The 9,166-nt window shown below is 47.0% G+C and overlaps 1 protein-coding gene across 1 annotated transcript; it reads right to left on the bottom strand.

The window, feature by feature from the left end:
- Positions 1–6,338: 6,338 nt before the first annotated feature.
- On the bottom strand, positions 6,339–9,165 carry LOC120043215 (zinc finger and SCAN domain-containing protein 2-like). The gene is made up of 3 exons (XM_038987864.1): positions 8,431–9,165; positions 7,564–8,228; positions 6,339–6,809 (listed from the first exon to the last, which is right to left on the bottom strand). Exons 1-3 carry the CDS (start codon positions 8,858–8,860, stop codon positions 6,498–6,500), a joined length of 1,407 nt encoding a protein of 468 aa, XP_038843792.1. The 5' UTR covers positions 8,861–9,165; the 3' UTR covers positions 6,339–6,497.
- Between the last annotated feature and the right edge of the window lies 1 nt (position 9,166).

Below are 9,166 nucleotides of genomic sequence, written 5' to 3'. Positions count from 1 at the left end.
CAGTTAAGAACTAATTCTTATTTATAATGACGGCCTACCCCGGCCAAACCTGGACGACGCTGGGCCAATTGTGCACCGCACTATGGGACTCCCAATCACGGCCGGATGTGATACAGCCTGGATTCAAACCAGGGACTGTAGTGACGCCTCTTGCACTGAAATGCAGTGCCTTAGACCACTGTGCCACTCGGAAACCCCCTCCCAAAAAATATATATTTATCATCCTCAGTGATGCCATCGATGCCACATCATTGGAAAGAGTGACCAAATTGTTTAAAAAAAAGATAGAACGTTACTTTGCTAGCACTCTACTCGTTCCGTGATGACGTCACAGTGGTGATGTCAACATGTCTATTAGAATGTTCTGTCGTTGCACTGAACAGACACGAGGTCAATGCTCTGTTTAAGATGCCGATAGAATGATCCTTTTGATTAAATGTTTTGAGACATTTTTTTAGGTTGTTTAGAAACTGACATTACATGAAAGACACATTTTACTACGTTTCCATTACAGTTTTTATGTGTGTAAAGTCATACTGTATAAACCAAAAAAAGAATGACAGCTGTTTAGTTTTTGATACAATTTTATAAATGTCGACAGATAATTTATGCGTCGACATGATGGGATCTTTTTGTGTCGGTCAAATTATTTATGCGAGAAATGGCGCTGGAAATGCCTTTATGTGCAAATATTGATATATTACCCGTCATATCGAAGTAAGTTTGGAGGTCACTCACGCGATGACGTGGTCTGTGGTCCTCCCCATATGACTCGTCGGGAAAGCAAGCAGTTTATTAGGCTACAGATGAAATCAGTGATGATGAACTTCACAGGGTGGTGAAAGTGCACGGTGATCTTGATGCTCCTTTCCAATAACTGTTGAGGGTCTTATTCTGGTGACATGATCGTCGATGATTGATTGCCTTTTGACAAATCAAAATATTCTCGCTCTTATCCATAATCTCATAATTTATTGTAGACTAACCGACCCAAACTCTATCTGTGAGCTGCTGGCTAGAGCGCACGTGCCAAAACCAGACTAGGCACATTTGCCATTTAACGCAACAGTTTTTGTGACAAAACTATCCGTAGTGTTGAAAATGCAATGGAAACACATTGAAAAAATGTATTCGGTACATGAAAACTTAAGTGGGAAAAGTACATTTTGCGTTCACTACGTCATCACGCACTGATTTTTATTCGCAACAATTCAGTTTGGTGGAAACACCACTGGTGGGAATATGCGCATATTTTATTTATGCTAATTCTAGAATATTAACATGGAAATCTGTCGCCAATTGGATGGAAACCTAGTTTATGATGTGAATTGTTTCTCTTGGACAAATCTGTTGGCAATCATGTTTGTGTAGAGGTTACCGTTAAACCATGTCAGTCAATATAATTAATCAATACAACCAGTCAATGAAGATAACAGTCATGAAACGAAACAAAATCTCTAAGTCACTTTATCTGTTAAAGTAGTGTACCAAGTAACTACAGCCATGTTTTGGAGGGGGGTTACACACCTCAATATCGGTGGAGGCTGGTGGGAGGAGCTATAGGAAGACTGGGTCATTGTAATGTCTGAAATGGAACGATATCAAACAATAACAAACATAGGTAAACCGCGTTTGGCTCCATTCCATTTCAATCCTTTCCAGCCATTACAACGAGCCCGTCCTCCTGTAGATCCTCCCACCAGCCTCCACTGCTCAATAGAGTGGTTTTGCTCACCCTCCAGTTCCAATGACAGATCTCCTTTTTGAAAGGCTTCAAAGCGGATATGAAGACGTGAATATGTGGTGAACTGTTATGCTACCAGACGTTAGCATGTGCTTTGAGCTCAGCTACAAAATGAAGACAGAAATCAGATGTTATGCTACCAGACGTTAGCATGTGCTTTGAACTCAGCTACAAAATAAAGACAGAAATCAGATGTTATGCTACCAGATGTTAGCATGTGCTTTGAACTCAGCAACAAAATAAAGACAGAAATCAGATGTTATGCTACCAGATGTTAGCATGTGCTTTGAACTCAGCTACAAAATAAAGACAGAAATCAGATGTTATGCTACCAGACGTTAGCATGTGCTTTGAACTCAGCTACAAAATAAAGACAGAAATCAGACCGGAGTGCAACAACTGACCATGTCTATTTTCATCATCCATTCCTTTCAGATCCAAACATTACTCCAAACACTTCATGTTATAGTGAGAACATTTTGCTGTCGGGGAAACAAAAGATAGCCATCACCTGTTGCACAATCCATCCAAAGAACACTTTGAGAGAACAAAAACTAGGCTTACAAACTACATTTGTGTATGAATATAAACATCTAAAATATATAAATTACAAGTCACATACTCATGTGACATTTTGATGTAATTAAAACAGTCCTTCTGACACATCAGCATTACCTCATCCAACAGAGAGCATTACCATCGGTGTGTTAATTAAAACAGTCCTGACACATCAGCATTCCCTCATCCAAGAGAGAGCATTACCATCCGTGTTAATTAAAACAGTCCTGACACATCAGCATTCCCTCATCCAAGACAGAGCATTACCATCCGCTGTGTTAATTAAAACAGTCCTGACACATCAGCATTCCCTCATCCAAGAGAGAGCATTACCAGCCGGTGTTTCTATAATTAGGGCCCTGTGTTTTGACCTGGATTTTTACTTTTATTTAAAGCTTTTAATCAAACTGTCCCCTTTTCTTTTTATGTCAGCTGGTCCAGCCCCATCTTTTTATGTCAGCTGGTCCAGCCCCATCCTCCGGCACCACACTGAGACCATTGCTTTCATTTTGAATCTAATTCTCATTTCTGGAAAGGCTTAAAATAAAAGTTAAAATCCAGGTGATGTGACTTGATTAACCTGGAGAGCTACCCTCCTATAATCCAACCCTGTTCCTGGAGAGCTACCCTCCTATTAACTAACCCTGTTCCTGGAGAGCTACCCTCCTATTAACCAACCCTGTTCCTGGAGAGCTACCCTGCTATAACCCAACCCTGTTCCTGGAGAGCTACCCTCCTATAACCCAACCCTGTTCCTGGAGAGCTACCCTCCTATAACCCAACTCTGTTCCTGGAGAGCTACCCTCCTATAACCCAACCCTGTTCCTGGAGAGCTACCCTCCTGTAACCCAACTCTGTTCCTAGAGAGCTACCCTCCTATAACCCAACTCTGTTCCTGGAGAGCTACCCTCCTATAACCCAACCCTGTTCCTGGAGAGCTACCCTCCTATAACCCAACCCTGTTCCTGGAGAGCTACCCTCCTATCACCCAACCCTGTTCCTGGAGAGCTACCCTCCTATAACCAAACCCTGTTCCTGGAGAGCTACCCTCCTATAACCCAACCCTGTTCCTGGAGAGCTACCCTCCTATAACCCAACCCTGTTCCTGGAGAGCCACCCTCCTATAACCCAACCCTGTTCCTGGAGAGCTACCCTCCTATAACCCAACCCTGTTCCTGGAGAGCTACCCTCCTATTAACCAACCCTGTTCCTGGAGAGCTACCCTCCTATTAACCAACCCTGTTCCTGGAGAGCTACCCTGCTATAACCCAACCCTGTTCCTGGAGAGCTACCCTCCTATAACCCAACCCTGTTCCTGGAGAGCTACTCTCCTATAACCCAACTCTGTTCCTGGAGAGCTACCCTCCTATAACCCAACCCTGTTCCTGGAGAGCTACCCTCCTGTAACCCAACTCTGTTCCTAGAGAGCTACCCTCCTATAACCCAACTCTGTTCCTGGAGAGCTACCCTCCTATAACCCAACCCTGTTCCTGGAGAGCTACCCTCCTATAACCCAACCCTGTTCCTGGAGAGCTACCCTCCTATTAACCAACCCTGTTCCTGGAGAGCTACCCTCCTATTAACCAACCCTGTTCCTGGAGAGCTACCCTCCTATAACCCAACCCTGTTCCTGGAGAGCTACCCTGCTATAACCCAACCCTGTTCCTGGAGAGCTACCCTCCTATAATCCAACCCTGTTCCTGGAGAGCTACCCTCCTATTAACTAACCCTGTTCCTGGAGAGCTACCCTCCTATTAACCAACCCTGTTCCTGGAGAGCTACCCTGCTATAACCCAACCCTGTTCCTGGAGAGCTACCCTCCTATAACCCAACCCTGTTCCTGGAGAGCTACCCTCCTGTAACCCAACTCTGTTCCTAGAGAGCTACCCTCCTATAACCCAACTCTGTTCCTGGAGAGCTACCCTCCTATAACCCAACCCTGTTCCTGGAGAGCTACCCTCCTATAACCCAACCCTGTTCCTGGAGAGCTACCCTCCTATCACCCAACCCTGTTCCTGGAGAGCTACCCTCCTATAACCAAACCCTGTTCCTGGAGAGCTACCCTCCTATAACCCAACCCTGTTCCTGGAGAGCTACCCTCCTATAACCCAACCCTGTTCCTGGAGAGCCACCCTCCTATAACCCAACCCTGTTCCTGGAGAGCTACCCTCCTATAACCCAACCCTGTTCCTGGAGAGCTACCCTCCTATTAACCAACCCTGTTCCTGGAGAGCTACCCTCCTATTAACCAACCCTGTTCCTGGAGAGCTACCCTGCTATAACCCAACCCTGTTCCTGGAGAGCTACCCTCCTATAACCCAACCCTGTTCCTGGAGAGCTACTCTCCTATAACCCAACTCTGTTCCTGGAGAGCTACCCTCCTATAACCCAACCCTGTTCCTGGAGAGCTACCCTCCTGTAACCCAACTCTGTTCCTAGAGAGCTACCCTCCTATAACCCAACTCTGTTCCTGGAGAGCTACCCTCCTATAACCCAACCCTGTTCCTGGAGAGCTACCCTCCTATAACCCAACCCTGTTCCTGGAGAGCTACCCTCCTATTAACCAACCCTGTTCCTGGAGAGCTACCCTCCTATTAACCAACCCTGTTCCTGGAGAGCTACCCTCCTATAACCCAACCCTGTTCCTGGAGAGCTACCCTGCTATAACCCAACCCTGTTCCTGGAGAGCTACCCTCCTATAACCCAACCCTGTTCCTGGAGAGCTACCCTCCTATAACCCAACCCTGTTCCTGGAGAGCTACCCTCCTATAACCCAACCCTGTTCCTGGAGAGCTATCCTCCTATAACCCAACCCTGTTCCTGGAGCGCTACCCTCCTATTAACCAACCCTGTTCCTGGAGCGCCACCCTCCTATAACCCAACCCTGTTCCTGGAGAGCTACCCTCCTATAACCCAACCCTGTTCCTGGAGAGCTACCCTCCTATAACCCAACCCTGTTACTGGAGAGCTACCCTCCTATAACCCAACCCTGTTCCTGGAGAGCTACCCTCCTATAACCCAACCCTGTTCCTGGAGAGCTACCCTCCTATAACCAACCCTGTTCCTGGAGAGCTACCCTCCTATAACCAACCCTGTTCCTGGAGAGCTACCCTCCTATAACCCAACTCTGTTCCTGGAGAGCTACCCTCCTATAACCCAACCCTGTTCCTGGAGAGCTACCCTCCTATAACCCAACCCTGTTCCTGGAGAGCTACCCTGCTATAACCCAACCCTGTTCCTGGAGCGCCACCTTCCTATAACCCAACTCTGTTCCTGGAGAGCTACCCTCCTATAACCCAACCCTGTTCCTGGAGAGCTACCCTCCTATTAACCAACCCTGTTCCTAGAGAGCTACCCTCCTATAACCCAACCCTGTTCCTGGAGAGCTACCCTCCTGTAACCCAACTCTGTTCCTAGAGAGCTACCCTCCTATTAACCAACCCTGTTCCTGGAGAGCTACCCTCCTATAACCCAACCCTGTTCCTGGAGAGCTATCCTCCTATAACCCAACCCTGTTCCTAGAGAGCTACCCTCCTATTAACCAACCCTGTTCCTAGAGAGCTACCCTCCTATAACCCAACCCTGTTCCTGGAGAGCTACCCTCCTATAACCCAACCCTGTTCCTGGAGAGCTACCCTCCTATTAACCAACCCTGTTCCTAGAGAGCTACCCTCCTATAACCCAACTCTGTTCCTGGAGAGCTATCCTCCTATAACCCAACCCTGTTCCTGGAGAGCTACCCTCCTATAACCCAACTCTGTTCCTGGAGAGCTACCCTGCTATAACCCAACCCTGTTCCTAGAGCGCTACCCTCCTATAACCCAACTCTGTTCCTGGAGAGCTACCCTCCTATAACCCAACTCTGTTCCTGGAGAGCTACCCTCCTATAACCCAACTCTGTTCCTGGAGAGCTACCCTCCTATAACCCAACCCTGTTCCTGGAGAGCTAACCTCCTATAACCCAACCCTGTTCCTGGAGCGCTACCCTCCTATTAACCAACCCTGTTCCTGGAGAGCTACCCTCCTATAACCCAACCCTGTTCCTGGAGAGCTACCCTCCTATAACCCAACCCTGTTCCTGGAGCGCTACCCTCCTATTAACCAACCCTGTTCCTGGAGAGCTACCCTCCTGTCCCCTAGTTGTAAATAACCTGCTAGATTGAGGTTGGAGTGAAACCCTCCAGGATATCATACATTATTCTATATATACTTCTATGATTCCACCACCACTGCTGCTGTGTGTGGCCTGGTGTTTCTGTAGGCTCTTTTGCCAGGCAAAGCCTTTTCCACAGACAGGGCATGTGTATGGTTTCTCTCCAGTGTGGGTGCTCTGGTGGGCTTTGTGGCTGCGCAGGTCCGAGAACCTCTTCCCACAGTCGGCGCACTGGTGGGGCTTCTCTCCAGAGCGATTCTGCCGGTGAACCTTTAAACCCCATGATGTGCCGAATGACTTCTTACAGTGAGCACACTGATATGGTTTGTCTCCTGTGTGAGCCTTCTGATGCACCTGAAACAGAAACATAGAATTACATATTAGAACTTTATTTTACAGGATCTCTGTGTTTAGAAACGCATCGTTCGTCAAAATCGAAACAACAGGGCCACGTTCATTAGCCGAAAAGTTGTTGAACTTTGCGGAATAGAAATGCCATGAATAGAGGGCCGACACGATTCCTTATGCTACATGTCAGAGAGACATATTTGTTCTAGACAGAAATAGTCTATCTGAACGTTTCATGTACAATAGGTTTTCTATAGGTTTTTTATTGTGCATGGTTATTTGGAGACACCATAGAAATGGAATGAGTGGAACAGGCTAGGAACCGCCAACCCGGGCAATTTGACTGGCAAACTGAACCGCCATCCACCCATTATGACATCACGGACTTGAACGGGGACGTCCGTTCTATTCATTCTATTTCAATGGGAGAGACGGCTACTGAGCCAAGTCTGGCAACTGCATGTCAGCGTGATTGTTAGATTACTTGTGAGATATTACTGCATGGTCATAACTAGAAGCACAAGCATTTCGCTACACTCGCATTAACATCTGCTAACCATGTGTATGTGACAAATAAAATTTGATTTGATATCTGTAGAAACGTTTGTGGTCAATACCCACATCCTTAACAAACGTAGGTGCTGGGCTAATAAAGTACTTGGGGACAAAAAGAACAGAAAGGCCGGCCCACTGTATAGGCTTGTCAATACAGGTGGTAATGGGAACAGACGTAGTGTGAGAGTGATTCTATTTTACACACCTTAAGATAGGCCGCACTGGAGAAGCTCTTCCCACACTCAGAGCAGTAGTAGTAGTCCACTCCGGCCAGAACTCTCAGAGCTCTCTTCCGCCCCATCGCTGACATCACCACCCCACTACCCTCCTTCATCCCCGTCCCCGTCCCGTCCCCGACGACGTCAGCCCCCTCCACGGTATGTAGCCGTTGGTGTGTCCGGAGCAGTCGGACCTTGGTGAAGCCCTTCCCACACACGGAGCAGTAGTGAGGCTTCTCTCCGCTGTGGGTTCTCTGGTGTTCTTTGAGGTGCTGGAGTCTCAGGAAGCTCCGGTCACACTGAGAGCAGTGGTGCGTCCTCTCTGCTGTGTGAACCAAGCGGTGCTTGTTGAGGTAGCGGGCGGTGTCGAAGGTCTTGCCGCAGTCGTGGCAGTAGTGAGACGGCTCACCGGTAGTGGTAGTGGTGGTGGTGTGGATTATTCTGGGCTGGTGGATTCTGCGGTGCGCGTTCAGTATCCCAGGGCTGACAAAGGTCATCCCACAGTCGGGGCAGTACAGAGGGGAGTGGTGGCGTTCCTGGGTCTGTTTTTGTTGTTTCTTTGGTCGTGTGTGTTTTTGTTTTGGTTGTTGTTGAGGTTCTTCTGATACGGAGGGACTCTTCCCACTGACAGGCCACTGGTTGCAGTTTCCGTCTGCGTCAAGGAAATAAAGAGTGCTGGGTTAAATCTGAAGAAACAGTACCATGCTAAGGTTCATACTAGCAAACACTCAATGTTGGCCTGCGTCCCAATTAGCACCTTATTCCCTTTATAGGGCACTACTTTTGACCAAGGCCTGTAGGGCTCTACAGGGAATAGGGTGCCATTTTGAGACGTACCCATTATCTGTACATACCAGAAAAAATAAAAACCCCTATAGCTTCTTCCTCTTCTTCTTCTTTGACTGCAAAACCACCCCCCTCTTCTTCTTCAACTACAAGAGCTTTGTCCTTCTCTTCCTCCTCTACTTTGACCATGAAAGCATGATCTTCTTCTTTAACTTGTACAGAGATATCCTCTTCCTTCTCCTCTTCTTTAACATGTACAGAGATATCCTCTCCCTCCTCTTCTTCTTCTTTAACATGTAGAGAGATATCCTCTTCCTCCTCCTCTTCTTTAACTTGTAGAAAGCTATCCTCTTCCTCTTCTTGTTTGATGATGATGTTCAGGTCTGGAGTTTGCCAGCAGTCTACAAGTTCGAGCTTCACTAGTCTATAACTGTATTCAGGGTCCTTCGTGTTGGTATACGTGGGTGGTAGTAATCTATAAGTGTAGAGAGTATCCATGGTGACTATGGGTTTTGGTTCAACGTAGCACAATATACAGAGTTAGTTCACTGATCGCTCTTTTTTAGAGCCCTATGTAGCCAGTGTGCTCGGGGAAGAGGGCGATATCTCTAGAGCACAGTTTGGCAGCTTTGCTGACGTTAACCATTTGATTCTTTCAGCTTCCGCCTTACGTCACTCACGCTGCAATCGTAGACATGTACTATGATAATTACTACATACGTGGTGTGATAGACGACTTTCCATGAAAATAATAAACAGGAAACAGATTCTACGAAAGGACAAAACAATCGAACTTTGAACTGG

The sequence above is a fragment of the Salvelinus namaycush genome, unplaced genomic scaffold (genome assembly GCF_016432855.1).
Source record: "Salvelinus namaycush isolate Seneca unplaced genomic scaffold, SaNama_1.0 Scaffold88, whole genome shotgun sequence".
NCBI lineage: Eukaryota > Metazoa > Chordata > Actinopteri > Salmoniformes > Salmonidae > Salvelinus > Salvelinus namaycush.
The sequence above is the reverse complement of the archived record's forward strand: the minus strand, read 5'-3'. Positions and strand labels throughout refer to the sequence as shown.

Coding starts and splice junctions, on each gene's coding strand:
- LOC120043215 (XM_038987864.1), bottom strand. CDS start 8,860: ATGGATACTCTCTACACTTATAGATTACTACCACCCACGTATACCAAC. Junction 8,229..8,430: donor AGGGGTTTTTATTTTTTCTG/GTATGTACAGAT, acceptor TCCTTGACGCAG/ACGGAAACTGCAACCAGTGG. Junction 6,810..7,563: donor CCAGTGCGGCCTATCTTAAG/GTGTGTAAAATA, acceptor TTTCTGTTTCAG/GTGCATCAGAAGGCTCACAC.